Source organism: Salmo salar, chromosome 29 (assembly GCF_965601325.2).
Source record: "Salmo salar chromosome 29, fSalSal1, whole genome shotgun sequence".
In the NCBI taxonomy this organism is placed as follows: domain Eukaryota; kingdom Metazoa; phylum Chordata; class Actinopteri; order Salmoniformes; family Salmonidae; genus Salmo; species Salmo salar.
The window spans coordinates 20,789,984-20,805,985 of NC_138319.1; the positions used below are offsets into that span (position 1 = coordinate 20,789,984).

At 45.5% G+C, this 16,002-nt stretch overlaps 1 protein-coding gene across 9 annotated transcripts in view; it reads left to right on the plus strand.

The window, feature by feature from the left end:
* The window catches only part of LOC106590274 (uncharacterized), a 124,182-nt gene that overhangs the window by 80,973 nt on the left and 27,207 nt on the right, over positions 1-16,002 (plus strand). Inside the window, exon 1 of one of the 9 annotated variants that reach the window (XM_014181104.3) lies at positions 7,791-9,284. The exons of the other annotated variants lie outside the window; for them this stretch is intronic. Coding sequence (XP_014036579.2) covers positions 8,036-9,284 — 1,249 coding nt within the window. The 5' untranslated portion in view covers positions 7,791-8,035. Of the gene's footprint in view, positions 1-7,790; positions 9,285-16,002 lie in introns of those variants that run through there. 9 annotated transcript variants of the gene reach the window in all.

Sequence of the window (16,002 nt, forward strand, 5' to 3'; positions counted from 1 at the left end):
ACCCTACCCTACACAACCCAACCCTACACATTACACCACCCTACCCTACCCTACCCTACACAACCCTACCCTATCCTACACTACCCTACACTACACTACACTACACTACACTACACAATCCTACACATTACCCTGCCCTACACTACCCTACACTACACTACCCTACACAACCCTACCCTACACAACCCTACACCACCCTACCCTACACTACCCTACACAATCCTACACATTACCCTGCCCTACACTACACTACCCTACACTACACTACCCTACCCTACACAACCCTACCCTACACAACACAACACAACACTACCCTACACAACCATACCCTACCCTACACTACACTACCTTACCCTACCCTACACAACCCTACCCTACACACCCCTACCCTACATAACACTACCCTACACGAGACTACACTACTCTATGCTACACTACACAACCCTATCCTACCCAACCCTACACTACCCTACCCTACCCTACACAACACTACCCAACCCTACCCAACCCTACACTACACTACACTACACTACCCAACCCTACACTACACTACCCAACCCTACACTACACTACCCAACCCAACCCTACACTACACTACCCAACCCTACAATACACTACCCTACACAACACTACACTACCCAACCCTACAATACACTACCCTACACAACACCACCCTACCCTACACAACCCTACCCTACACAACACTACCCTACCCTACATTACACTACCCTACACGAGACTACACTACCCTACACGAGACTACACTACCCTACCCTGCACCACACTACACTACCCTACACTACGCTACGCTACACTACCCCACACTACCCTACACGAGACTACATTACCCTACGCTACATTACACATCCCTACCCTGCACTACCCTACCCTGCACTACCCTACACTGCCCTACACTACAGTACACTACCCTACTCTGCACTACCCTATCCTACACTACCCCACACTACCCTACTCTACACTATCCTACACTACACTACCCTACTCTGCACTACCCTATCCTACACTACCCCACACTACCCTACACTACACTACCCTGCCCTACACTACACTACGCTACACTACCCTACACTACACTATCCTACACTACACCACCCTACTCTGCACTACCCTATCCTACACTACCCCACACTACCATTCTCTACACTACACTACCAGGTTCGACTCTTGATGTACACAGGTACAGGACACCACTACAAAATACACTAAGAAATTCTGACGTGATCATGAATGGTTGACAATGTTGTCTAAACACATTGAAGAATCGTGCAAATACTATTTCTAAAAACAGTCATGTTTTTCCACATTGCAAATCTATGGTTTGCTTCATTCACCATACCACACATCCGTCTGTATGCGGCCACTTTGTTTTTTTTATAGTAGCTTCTCGGCTTGTGATTAGCATCGGAAGGGATTGCGTCTGATCAGATCTGTCTCATTGTGTTTGTCCTGGCCTTGTGTCTATTGTCAGAGCTTCATACTCTGAGCTGCAGAAGCAGACTCAACTGGAGCTTATGTAACGTGGCCCCATTAGTGCTGGGGGACTGGATGACTGGTAAAAGCATGTGTTTCTGTCTGTTGGTGTGTGTTTCTGTGGACAATACATCTATTTTGGTTTCCGAAGCCACAGAAGCTTCACACAGACCAGAGATGTACATTTGTCAGAGCCTGTTGCCCATCACATCTTTTCCCGCATTACTAAACTCTGAGCTGAACTGTGTAGAAATAAAGAAAGTTGCACACTTTTCACATGCTTGGGTCAATCTAACTAATGTTACGCAGTGCCTTGTTAAGGGTTACGCTGGGGTTAACATCAAAGAATGTTCTCTGTCTTGTCCCTGTCCTGGTTCACATTGACGGTTAGTCAATCAATCAGGAGATGTTCATTGTAGCCCAGAGTAAACCTTCACTCTGGCTGAGACAGGTGGTCATTCATTTTGAATCCTCAGCTGACACTTAAAGGTTAGAGGGGGGGTGTTTTGGGGCGGGAACGGCCATGTCCTGGGTCCTGGTGTTTGACTGTGGTTCAGAACTGTCTCTACACCCCACTCACAGCCATACAGCTCCTCTTCAAAGCTCCAAGACAGTCATTTTGGCTGTCACTGTCCTTCTGTGGCATGACTGACAGACGGATTACTGTGAAACCTAACCGACTGGTATGTATCAAATGTACAGTTGAAATTGGAAGTTTACATACACTTAGGTTGGAGTCATTAAAACTCGTTTTTCAACCACTCCACAAATTTCTTGTTAACAAACTATAGTTTTGGCAAGTCAGGACATCTACTTTGTGCATGACACAAGTAATTTTTCCAACAATTGTTTACAGACAGATTATTTCACTTATAATTCACTGTCTCACAATTCCAGTGGGTCAGAAGTTTACATACACTAAGTTGACTGTGCCTTTAACTTCTATGGGCTAGGTGGCACGTCACCGTCCCACTCTATTCAACAGCCAGTGGAAGAGGGTGGCGCGAAATACAAAACCTCAAAAATGCAATAATTTCAATTTTTCAAACATACGAGTATTTTACACCATTTTAAAGACAAGACTCTCGTTAATCTAATCACATTGTCCGATTTCAAAAAGGCTTTACAGCGAAAGCAAAACATTAGATTATGTTAGGAGAGTACATAGCCACATATAATCACACAGCCATTTTCCAAGTAAGCATATATGTCACATAAACCCAAAACACAGCTAATTGAAGCACTAACCTTTGATGATCTTCATCAGATGACACTCCTAGGACATTATGTTATACAATACATGCATGTTTTGTTCAATCAAGTTCATATTTATATCCAAAAACAGCTTTTTACATTGGCATGTGATGTTCAGAACATGCATTCCCACCCAAAACTTCCGGTGAATTTACTAAATTACTCACCATAAACGTTGACAAAATAGATAACAATTATTTTAAGAATTATAGATACAGAACTCCTTTATGCAATCGCTATGTCAGATTTTAAAATAGCTTTTCGGCCAAAGCACATTTTGCAATATTCTGAGTACATAGCTCAACCATCACGGCTAGCTATTTTGACACCCGCCAAGTTCGGGGCTCACTAAACTCAGAATTACTATTAGAAAAATTGTATTACCTTTGCTGATCTTCGTCAGAATGCACTCCCAGGACTGCTACTTCCACAAGAAATGTTGTTTTTGTTCCAAATAATCCATAGTTATGTCCAAATACCTCCGTTTTGTTCGTGCGTTCAGGTCACTATCCAAAGGGTAACGCATGAGCGCATTTCGAGACGAAAAAATCGAAATGTTCCTTTACCGTGCTTAGAAGCATGTCAAACGCTGTTTAAAATCAATTTTTATGGTATTTTTCTCGTAAAATAGCGATAATATTCCAACCGGACAATAGTGTTTTCATTCAAAGAGGAAAATAAAAAACAGCATGTCGCGGGACCGCTCATGTCCAATCTCTTAGTCACCAGGCAGACCACTGACAAACTGTGCTAGTATACTCTGCCCAGAGACAGGAGACGCCTCAATCCGGTTTCTGAAGGCTTTAGAGAGCCAATGGAAGCCTTAGAAAGTGCAATGTAACCCCAGAGATACTGTAGTTTCGAAAGGGACTAGAAAGAAGAACAACAAATTGTCAGACAGGCCACTTCCTACTTGGAATTTTCTCAGGTTTTTGCCTGCCATATGAGTTCTGTTATACTCACAGACACCATTCAAACAGTTTTAGAAACTAGAAATCTACTAATAATATGCATATTCTTGTTTCTGGGAAAGAGTAGTAACCAGTTTAAATCGGGTACGTTTATCCGGCCGTGAAAATACTGCCCCCTAGCCCAGACAGGTTAAACAGCTTGGAAAATTCCAGAAAATTATATCATGACTTTAGAAGCTTCTGATAGGCTTAATGACATAATTTGAGTCAATTGGCAGTGTACCTGTGGATGTATTTCAAGGCCTACCTTCAAACTCAGTGCCTCTTTGCTTGACATCATGGGAAAATCAAAAGAAATCAGCCAAGACCTCAGAAAAAGAAATTGTAGACCTCCACAAATCTGGTTCATCCTTGGGAGCAATTTCCAAACACCTGAATGTACCACGTTCATCTGCACAAACAATAGTACGCAAGTATAAAAACGATGGGACCACGCAGCGGTCATAACGCTCAGGAAGGAGACGTGTTCTTTCTCCTAGAGATGAACGTACTTTGGTGCAAAAAGTGCACTTCAATCCCAGAACAACAGCAAAGGACCTTGTGAAGATGCTGGAGGAAACAGGTACAAAAGTATCTATATCCACAGTAAAACGAGTCCTATATCGACATAACCTGAAAGGCCGCTCAGCAAGGAAGAAGCCACTGCTCCAAAACCGCCATAAAAAATCCAGACTTTGGTTTGCAACTGCACATGGGGACAAAGATCGTACTTTTTTGAGAAAGGTCCTCTGGTCTGATGAAACAAAAATAGAACTGTTTGGCCATAATGACCATCGTCATGTTTGGAGGAAAATGGGGGAGGCTTGCAAGCCGAATAACACCATCCCAACCGTGAAGCACGGGGGTGGCTGCATCATGTTGTGGGGGTGCTTTGCTGCAGGAGGGACTGGTGCACTTCACAAAATAGATGGCATCATGAGGGAGGACAATTATGTGGATATATTGAAGCAACATCTCAAGACGTCAGTCAGGAAGTTAACCTGTTGGGTCTAGGGGGCAGCATTTGCACGTCTGGATAAAAAAAATGTACCCGATTTAATCTGGTTACTAATCCTACCCAGTAACTAGAATATGCATATACTTATTATATATGGATAGAAAACACTCTAAAGTTTCCAAAACTGTTTGAATGGTGTCTGTGAGTATAACAGAACTCATTTGGCAGGCAAAACCCTGAGACATTTTCTGACAGGAAGTGGATACCTGATGTGTTGTATTGAGTTTAAACCTCTCCCATTGAAAAACACAGGGGTTTAGGAATATTTTGGCACTTCCTATTGCTTCCACTAGATGTCACCAGCCTTTACAAAGTGTTTTGAGTCTTCTGGAGGGAGATCTGACCGAACAAGAGCCATGGAACGGTGATGTCCCATTAGACACCTGGCGCGCTACTTCATGTTGGGTACCCTCGTTCCAATACGTTATAAAAGGCTATGCATTCGTCCACCTTGAATATTATTCATGTTCTGGTTAAAAAAGGCCCTAATGATTTATGCTATACAACGTTTGACATGTTTGAACGAACGGAAATATATTTTTTCCCCTCGTTCATGACGAGAAGTCCGGCTGGCTTACATCATGTGCTAACAAGACGGAGATTTTTGGACATAAATGATGAGCTTTTTTGAACAAAACTACATTCGTTATGGACCTGTGATACCTGGAAGTGACATCTGATGAAGAGAATCAAAGGTAATGGATTATTTACATAGTATTTTCGATTTTAGATCTCCCCAACATGACGTCTAGTCTGTATCGCAACGCGTATTTTTCTGGGCACAGTGCTCAGATTATTGCAAAGTGTGATTTCCCAGTAAGGTTATTTTTAAATCTGGCAAGTTGATTGCGTTCAAAAGATGTAAATCTATAATTCTTTAAATGACAATATAATATTTTACCAATGTTTTCTAATTTTAATTATTTAATTTCTGACGCTGACTTGACTGCCGGTTATTGGAGGGAAACGATTTCCTCAACATCAATGCCATAGTAAAACGCTGTTTTTGTATATAAATATGAACTTGATAGAACTAAAAATGCATGCATTGTCTAACATAATGTCCTAGGAGTGTCATCTGATGGAGATTGTAAAAGGTTAGTGTATCATTTTAGCTGGTTTTATGGTTTTGGTGACCCTGTCTTTGACTTGACAAAACATTACACACAACTCTTGTAAATGTACTGTCCTAACATACTCTAAATTTATGCTTTCGCCGTAAAACCTTTTTGAAATCGTAAAACGTGGTTAGATTAAGGAGATGTTTATCTTTCAAATGGTGTAACATAGTTGTATTTTTGAAAAATTTGAATTTTGACATTTATTTGGATTCAAATTTGCCGCTCTTGAAATGCACCTGCTGTTGATGGAGTGCACCACAGGTGGCACGCTAGCGTCCCACCTAGCCCCAAGAGGTTAAAGCTTGGTCGCAAATGGGTCTTCCAAATGGACAATGACCCCAAATACACTCTCAAAGTTGTGGCAAAATGGCTTAAGGACAACAAAGTCAAGGTATTGGAGTGGCCATCACAACGCCCTGACCTCAATCCTATAGAAAATTTGTCGGCAGAACTGAAAAAGCGTGTGCGAGCAAGGAGGCCTACAAACCTGACTCAGTTACACCAGCTCTGTCAGGAGGAATGGGTCAAAATTCACCCAACTTATTGTGCGAAGCTTGTGGAAGGCTACCCGAAACGTATGACCCAAGTTAAACAATTTAAAGGCAATGCTACCAAATACTAATTGAGTGTATGTAAACTTCTGACCCACTGGGAATGTGATGAAAGAAATAAAATCTGAAATAAATCATTCTCTCTACTATTATTCTGACATTTCACATTCTTAAAATCAAGTGGTGATCCTAACTGACCTAAGACAGGGAATTGTTATTAGGATTAAATGTCAGGAATTGTGAAAAACTGAGTTTAAATGTATTTGGCTAAGGTGTATGTAAACATCTGACTTCAACTGTACATATTCAACCGGGATTGGGACTGAGAATGTTTCCACTGTACTCCAGTTTCAAAATATGCCTTTAGTAATGCAGCAGAATCTGGGTGAGACTGAATCAGAATGGACCTCATGGTGATTCAGGGTTGAGAGAGTGAAGTCAGGTCAGAGTGTGTGCGTTGTCGTTGCTGTTAAGGTCTTGAGGGCTCGCCCGTGCAGAGTTGAGGCCAGGCAAAGGCTTTCTCACAGACTATGTGTTTGCGTTTGTGTCAGAAGTCGATCTCTTCTTGAGCGTGGTTTTTCTCTCCACTGCTCAGCTCCTTTTTCGTGACGAGATCAGGGACGACAGGCATCTACGGTGCTTTTGGAAGGCAGTGGTTTTCATATATCTGACAACCCTCTTTCCTTCCTACCCCCCCTTCTCTCCTACTGTGACTGGGCTGACTGTGAGTCTGTGTTATCTTTACACACAAACAATCCCCTTCTCACACACAGACAGATACATCCACCATCTCTCTCTCTCTCTCTCTCTCTCTCTCTCTCTCTCTCTCTCAAATTCAAAATGTTTTTCTCTCACACACATCCTGCAGAGTAAGGGTAAGCACAGTGCCCACAACAAAGTCATTAACAAAGGGGCCAGGCTCTAGACCTTGGCTCCGCTCGACAGAGGCCTCTGCCAGGGTACACTACTGGCTGTCTGGCTCAGAGACACAGTGTGTGAGAGCTTCAGAGAGAGGTACACAGAGTGAATGTGTGAAGTGAGGTGAGGTCAAATGGAGATATGTTACCAAGAAATGGATCACTTTGCTGTGAGAGAGAGCGAGAGAGATGCCCTAGCTACAAACATGCTCCCCTAAAGCAGCTGCCCCAAAACCTCCCTCTCATCTCCCTGGGGTTGTGTGTTGCCTGGGGAGAAGGATGAGAGAGAGGGTGGGACTGGGGTAGAAAGGGAAAGCTTGGAGAGAAAAAAACTGAGAGGAGGGGGATGTACACACCACCACAGGGGGAGGGAGATGTGAATTGGCAGCAGCGAATGAGCAGCCACACACTTGAGTCACATGACCAAGAGCCATGCAAAAGGCTGTCAGTGAGTGAGAGGGAGGAGGGAGGGAGGGAGCGATAGAGAAAGAGGAGCCCAGTTCACACTGCTTCTTGGTCAATTGAGAGCGAAGAGGCACAGAGAGAGAGAGGCTACATCACACACACACACGCGCGCTCGCCTTCCTCACTGGCCCTGCCGCAGCCGAGACAGACCCCACCTGTGCATCCTAACTAGAAGGAACAACATAACACACAGGGGAACGAGAACAACCGGAGGACAGAGAAACGTAGCCTGAGGAGAAAAAAGAGCGAGTGAGAAAGGAGGGAAAGCATGTCTTCTCTCTCCAACCAGCCGCCTGGCTCTCCGTTCTCAGAGTACAGTGAGCTGTGTAAGGTCCCCTCCATGGCCCCCGCCACAGCCCCCCAGGCTTGGGACTGGCAGCATGGAGACATGGGGCCTCCCAGAAGCCTCGGTGGGGCCCCGGGACTCACCGACGAGGACAAGCTGTGCTTCTTCGACCCGTCAGCCGGTGTTGGCTTGGATGCGGATCTCAAGGTACCTGGCAGGGGGGGCTTTCAGGGGTTAGGCAGCGCTGGGGAGAGCCCAGAAAGCCAAGTGTCTTCCTCCCCCTCCCCCCTCAGCTGTGGGAACAATGGGGTCCTACCTCCCCCCGTACCTGGTTCCCCAGCTCGACGCATGGAGCTACCCTCACCCTCTAGCCCGCCCATACCAGCCCCAGCCAGCACCGGTGTGTGGAACCCTGGATTCTCAGAGTCCAGCCCCAAGACCCTTCCACCCCAGAATACTGCCAGCCCTAATTACTGCGTCATCGGTGTTGTCAATGACAACTACCTGGAGAGGGGCGACGAGGACAGCGCATCAGCACTAGGCGGCCTCCAAATGACAGAGGGATCCTCGGAGGAGAGCGAGGAGGAGGAGGAAGAGGTGGAGCTTGAGCCGTGTTTCATGGGGCGTGCTGACCAGCAGCGGAAGGCCCTGCGTCGGGCCATGTCCGAATGCTCCCACCTCTCGGTACCCTCTAGCCTGGAGCTGCCCGACCATTACCCTGGAGCTGGGCTGGACGAGCTAACAACGCCCATGAGCGGCCCACGCCGCTCCTGCCACTCCACCATGAAGCGTTCACTGACTGTTTCGGACGACCAGCTGCCCCCCACTCTGTTTGCTGCAGGCGCCACCCGCTCCGACCTGAGGCAGGACCAGGAGCCCAACCTACACTTCTCACCCTTCCCCCCAATGAGAGACTGTGGGGGCAGCTCTCCTCTCTCACCTCTAGAGGGCATCGTGGAGGGGCCAGGGGCAGACAAGAACCAGGATGTGCTGCTGCCTGTACCCCTCAGCAGCCAGGCCATCAGTGGGATGGGCACCGGCCTGGACACAAACCCAGGAACCGGCTTTGGCACGGGTATGGGTACCAACATCTGCACTGGTATGGATACCAACCTCGGCACTGACTTTGGAGCAGACGTGGGTACCAACTCAGGCACCAGCTTTGGCGCTGGTATGGGTAGCAACCCAGACACCAGCTTTGGAGCAGGCATGGGCACCGGCTTTGGAGCAGGTATGAGTACCAACTCGGGCACTGGCTTTGGCGTGGGTATAGGCACCAATCTTGGCACCGGTTTTGGTGATGGCATGGTTACTACCAACCCTTTCACCAGAATGGAGGGTAGGTGATGGTGATGCTATCTGGCTGCTACTAGTGCTGCCCTCTGGCAATGGCCTCCTCAAATGGCCTGCAGACTGCAGACGGCCCAGATTGTGTGTAGGGGGGAGATGTGGCATCACACTGTCTGATTTACAACTGAGCTGCTTCCACCAGTCTGAGGTGCCAGTCAAGTAGTGTGAAGAGAAAGGGAAGGTAGAGGGAGAGTTTCTTAAGGATGGTATAGTGATTGATGGCATAGTACAGTATATGCCCAGTGCAGCCTTGTGTGTGTGTTTTACTTGCAGGTGTATGTGCAGTAGGAGTATACTTGTCACTTTGCATGTGATTCGCTAAGCGTGTTGCATGTGGATGTACTATATCTAGGTGACCGTCAGCGGACTGGGAATGTGGGACTGGGTCATGCTGCCGACACAGCTCATTACCACAGACCAGACAGAGTCCAGAGCTAGACTTGGCCTCTCTCTCTCTCTCTCTCTGGCCACCGACACAGTCATTAGTCCTCTGGGAGGAGTGGGGGAGAGGCAGAGCCAAGATGGCCTCGGTCACATCCGATAACTCCTGCCCCTTAGCCGAACAGGGTCACTGGAGATGTAAACCCATCACCAAAATCCGTCTGTTTCTTCACTCGTCGCTTTTAATGACCGCCGCTCCCTCTCTCTCGCTCTCTGTCGCTAAAGTGTGCCAGCAATCTGCCTCGTGGACGCTGGAGCATTAAAGTGCCGGCGTCCCGGAGAGCTCAGAATGAGAGTGTGTGAACTGGCCAGAGGGAGTGTGCGACTGTGTGTGAGCGTGCACTGGCTTGACAAGGTCATTCAAAGGCAGTTTGCACGTGTAAAGAGTGTTCATGTGGAGCGTGCGCATTAATGAATCCACACGCACGTCGGCCGGCTAGCTCTGTTCAGGCATTCGCCTTGGCTCCCCAACTGGGATGTGGGAAATATCGATAAGCAAATTTGCCCTCTCTGGCTCCAGAGGGGAGAGAGAGATACACAGACATATAGAGAGAGAAAAAAATGTGTCCCACTATAAGAATCTGCCTGAATGTATTTGTACTGGCTCCCTCAGTTCCAATCTATCCCCTTCTCTCTCTCTCTCTCTCTCTCTCTCTCTCTCTCTCTCTCTCTCTCTCTCTCCCGTTTGGAGAGAGGGATTAGGAGACGATACTGGAGGAGAGATGTAGCGTGGAGAGACAAAGGAACTCGTACACAAACAGGCTTTGAATCACTTGAGTGTCTTTCTTCATGGTTTGGAGTCATAGTGAGACGTTTCTCCCCAGAACGAAACAGATAATTGTCACTCAATGCCGCTGTCCTTATCTCCTACTAAGCAGAAGGATGGATGTGGCCCATAATGAGTGCTCGGTAGTAAAGACTCTGGGCTTTGTTGGGCTGTTTCTGTACACGTTTCTGTTTGTGTTTCTTCTTGTGTGCACAAATGTGTGGTACTGTGTGAGTGTTTTTCTTTGCGTCCGTTTGTCTCAGATTAATTTAGCCTTACGTCAATACAATTTTTTTTTTAAATTACCCATGTTTGTGTTTGACCTCAACAAAAATACCAGAAAAAAAGTTTGTTGCAATTATTAACACACTTGCAATTTGGGCAAGCTTTTTAAATAGGCCTAGAGTTAAATGCGTAAAGGTGATTTGTATGCATGCATCATTTTCTACTTATGCTATTATGTTTAAAATATTTTGACACGCACACATTCAAACGTTTGTCTCAGCGTTCCTATGTGGCTCTCTCTTTGTGCGCATGCATATGTCTCTGTGAGTAAGTGATCGATGTGTAAGGTTGTGCGTAAGAGGCCTGTTACCCAGGGGGACAGAGAGCTGTAGAACCCTCCAGATCTCATCAGCACAGCTCAAGTGGGTTTTTTTCCTCTCCGTGCTGAAGTCGAATCCACTCTACTGTATATGATCATGCAGTTACCAAGGACACAATGCACTACTGTCTGAAATGGGGAGTGGAGGAAGGTTCAGGTCTGGATGTGATGGATACTTTAGGCTCATATATTAGCAACACTTTCCTGACCTCCGTCACATACAGAGTAGATTAGATAAATCCCTCTGCAATGATCTGTCTTGCAGTCAAGGCTGCAGTGCAGTGATTGTGTGTGTGTGTGTGTGTGTGTGTGTGTGTGTGTGTGTGTGTGTGTGTGTGTGTGTGTGTGTGTGTGTGTGTGTGTGTGTGTGTGTGTGTGTGTGTGTGTGTGTGTGTGTGTGTGTGTGTGTGTGTGTGTGTGTGTGTGTGTGTGTGTGTGTCAGAGAGAGGAATAAATCCAATCCAGAGAGGACCCTGTAAGTGTTTCCATGGTCAATGTGGATCGTCCTTGTGTATATATGTCAGGTGTCATACCAGTATACAGTAGGTAATGCCTAAGTCCTTCCAAAAGCTGCCTGTCAAACCTGACACCATATGGAATAACTTTGATTAATAGCCTGGGTTTGTCGTTTATTTCTGCCTTTGAAGTTGCCTTGTTGGATACAAGCCTTTGTGGTGACTAGAGCCGCACCTGAGCCACACACCAAGTGAGCAGCTTAACATGAACAAAAAAAAGGCTCAGTTTTCTGACAGCTAAATAGAGTGAAACGCAATGTCATCCACTCTCACTAAATCACTCCAAACATTCTATAGACGGCCAGCAGCTTCTTTGATGTGTGGAGAATAGTCACCAAGGAGGATCGTTCCTTTGGAAGGCACAAATATGTTGTCTAGGATGCTGCCTCTTAGCGGCTTCCGGGTGAGGCTGGAGGTAATGTCTTTTAATAAGGCTACGTTCGCCTCAAGGATTGATCTTGTCATCTGAGGAACCAGAGTGAAATACCCAAGAAAATAGTCAGGTTATGCCTGTTTAAAGTAACTGTCCAGTGTTTCCAGATTTATATGAAATATGACTTATAATTAATTATAATATGACTGAAATCATTTTCCTTCCAATTTTTTTTTAAATAAGTATGTTAAAAAGCAGCTTTTTGTGTGTGCTGGTGTGGTGTGGGTGTACACCAACAACAGAAAGGTGTGGGCAAATACCGGTCATTAAAAATATTAATGTGACTAGACTGCTCCTCTGGAGGATAACATCATCCTCTATGTGGAAATGGCAAGCATTTTTTAAACGTCTGTTTGAGATACAAGTTTGTGGTGTTTTTGAAGTGTTTTCTTTCTTCTCCAATTTATGCTTTCACCACAAATACGAGTATAGGATAAGTCAACAACATTATTTGGTTATGAGTTAACAGAATATTAACTTTTAAAATGAGATTTTCGCTGGACAGTTACTTTAAACTTGTTCGGAAGGAGTTTCATTGGTAGTTTTGAGTGTTAGTGTTGGAGCAGTGAGTGTTTTTCCTTATCTAATGCGACTCTGAAAATGTAAGAAGCAATCCGATGGTCTCAACATCCATGTGGAGATGCTGTCTTATCGCTGTCACGTTTTTCTATCACCTCCCATAAAAAACAGTTAATTAAAAAGACCAGAGAAGTGGTTTAAAGGCTGTTTAGCCACCTTAATAGAGCTTGAATTGTGTCTATGCTAATGTATGGTCTAATGAACTGACCCAGCATAGAAAAGACAGAGTTGTCTCCCACTGTGTTAGTTGGCTAACTGAAACAAGAAATGAGGGTGGCAGACGGCTGTGTGAGATTTATTGGGATAGATAATAATGGATTGACGGGTGACCGCCACAATGTCATCATATCTCCAGAAAATGTCTTCCTTCACAATGACATCAGCGTCATAGGCCCTAAGAGTGATGAATGCTTCTAATCAGATGCTCTGTTCATGAAGTATTATTGCCCTTCTACTGGAGGTTTCAAAATGGCTTCTTGTTTACATTTAGCCCTGCTGCTCAGTGGTGGGGAGACTGAGACACAAAGCTGGCTGTTGAGGTTGTTTGAGTATGTTGGCTTCAGCGGCTTTATAGGTCCCAGCGCTCTCGGAGTGCTCTGCATATCACCTTTGTTGGTATTCACCGGCTAATCCATAATTACCTTGTGAATGTAGCTTGAAAATCCACCGTGCTAAAGCTTCTCACAGGCTTTCTCAGGCTGGGAAGGAGAGAGGAGTGGGAGCACAGTTGATGAGGTTGTTTTGAGGGTGCCTCTTCATACTGCTTCATAAATCAACCAAATACTGGGTTTGGGTTCAGTAGAACTCTATTGGATCTCCAGTGTCTTAGCTAATTAAGATATACAGTTTATATATGATTTATTAAGACAAGTCTGTTAAAGCTGTGGACGACAGAGATGAAGCCTCATGTTGTTGTGCCTTGTCTCCTTCCGTTCCCTTTGTCTTGTCGTGTAGCCTGACTGGATTTGGGTGAGCGCTTTGTTTTTGCGCCTTCATTATATTAGTCCACCTATCGGTTTCTCTGGTTTTCCTCTGTTCTCCTCCCTTCTGAAGTTTGTGGAGCACTGTACACAGTTATGTATGGCGTCTACATTAACAATGTTCCCCCCCATCCACGATCCCCAACTTCAGACAGCCCTTTGCCCTCTCTAATCTCTCATTTGGGTGTTTAGACAAAACACTTGAAAATGTATTATGCAAAGGTAAGGGATTTAGGTCTGAAGTAATTGAAGCAGGGTCTGTGGTAAATGGTTATCCTGCTTCCTCTGGGGTTTACTCTGACTGATTACGCTGATGTGACGGAGGTGCTGTTAGCGGAATCGCTAACACTGCTAAAGAGCCTTTTCACCATTTGTCATTACAGTGTAGCTAATAGACTTTTAAGCTAATGGGAGGATACAGGATTCCTCAGTTTCTAGATATTATGGGTTGAATGTGGCCATAGTGATAGCTCTATGGTATTTGTCCTTTGTTTTGAATAGACTCCCACAGGCTGTACAGTCACTACTTTCAGTGGACTTCTCCCAGCAATATTATCCAAAGGTCAAATAATGCAGATGTTTAATAGCTGGGTAATATGAAAGTCAACGATATCTAATCCTCATTTCGGGTTGTTTATACTAGTGGATTAACAGTTTAACTGGGTTGATGCTGACACACTGCACAGCTGAGATATTATGCGTTGGTGTATTACTCCACAAACCTCTGGAACAATACTGATTTAGTTGGTTATTTAGCCAGGAAGATACCGGGCTATTTAAAAAGAACTGAGCTATTTGCGCTTAGCCAATGAGCATTTTCGATTTTGTGGTGTAGTGGTTTCATTAGGCGATCCTGTTGTCCAGCTGTTTAATGTGATAATCCCTGTAGCTCCGTATCATTATATCAATATAGTAAAAATAAACAGAATAATGACTATTGACATTCCTTATAACTGGACTGAAAGCCGGGGGCACCATCAGTCTAGTCATTGTCATAGCTTTACCAATCAATCCATTGACATTTACACTATATATACACAAACATATATGGACACCACTTGAAATTACTGGATTCAGCTATTTCAGACACACCCATTGCTGACAGGTGTATAAAATCGAGCATGCAGCCATGCAATCTCCATAGACAAACATTGGCAGTAGAATAGATTTACTGAAGAGCTCAGTGACTTTCAATGTGGCACCGTCATAGGATGCCACCTTTCCAACAAGTCAGTTCATCAAATTTCTGCCCTGCTAGAGCTGCCCTGGTCAACTGAAAGTGCTGTTATTGGAAACCTCTAGGAGCAACAATGGCTCAACCGCGTACTGGTAGGCCACACAAGCTCACAGAACAGGACCACTGAGTGCTGAAGCGTGTAACGCATAAAAATTGTCTGTCCTCGGTTGCAACACTCACTACTGAGTTCCAAACTGCCTCTAGAAGCAAAGTCAGCACAAGAACTGTTTGTCGGGAGCTTCATGAAATGGGTTTCCATGGTCGAGCGGACGCACACAATCCTAAAATCACCATGCGCAATGCCAAGTGTCGGCTGGAGTGGTGTAAAGCTTGCCGCCATTGACCAACTAATCTGGGTTTGGTGGATGGCAGGAGAACGCTACTTACCTGAATGCCAACTGTAAAGTTTGGTGGAGGAGTAATAATGGTCTGGGGGCGGTTTTTCATGGTTTGAGCTAGGCCCCTTAGTACGAGTGAAGGGATATCTTAACGCTACAGCATACAATGACATTCTAGACGATTCTGTGCTTCCAACTTTGTGGCAACAGTTTGGGGAAGGCCTTTCCTGTTTCAGCATGACAATGCCCCCATGCACAAAGCGAGGTCCATACAGAAACGGTTTGTCGAGATCGGTGTGGAAGAACTTGATTGACCTACACATAGCCCTGACCTCAACCCCATCGAACACCTTTGGGATGAATAGGAACGCCGACTGCGAGCCAGGCCTAATCGCCCAACATCAGTGCCCGACCTTACTAATGTCAGTTACTACTGTGGGTCTGAGCATCATTCCTACAGTGTGAGCCTGAGGCGTTGTGGGAACATTAGGGTTAAGGGCCTGAGGCCCTCTGGTGTGGAGCGGGCCAGTACCCCAGATGGCCTGCCCTCTAATGAGGCACCCAGGAGTGAGAGAGGAGCTGAAGGATGAGCTGCCTCTGTAGAGGGGGGGGGGGGGGGGCGGCAGAGCTTCAGGGATACGTCCGGGAGAAAAGAGTGAATTAGGTGGGGTTTTGTGTTTCACATACTGCACTTTGCTAGATCACT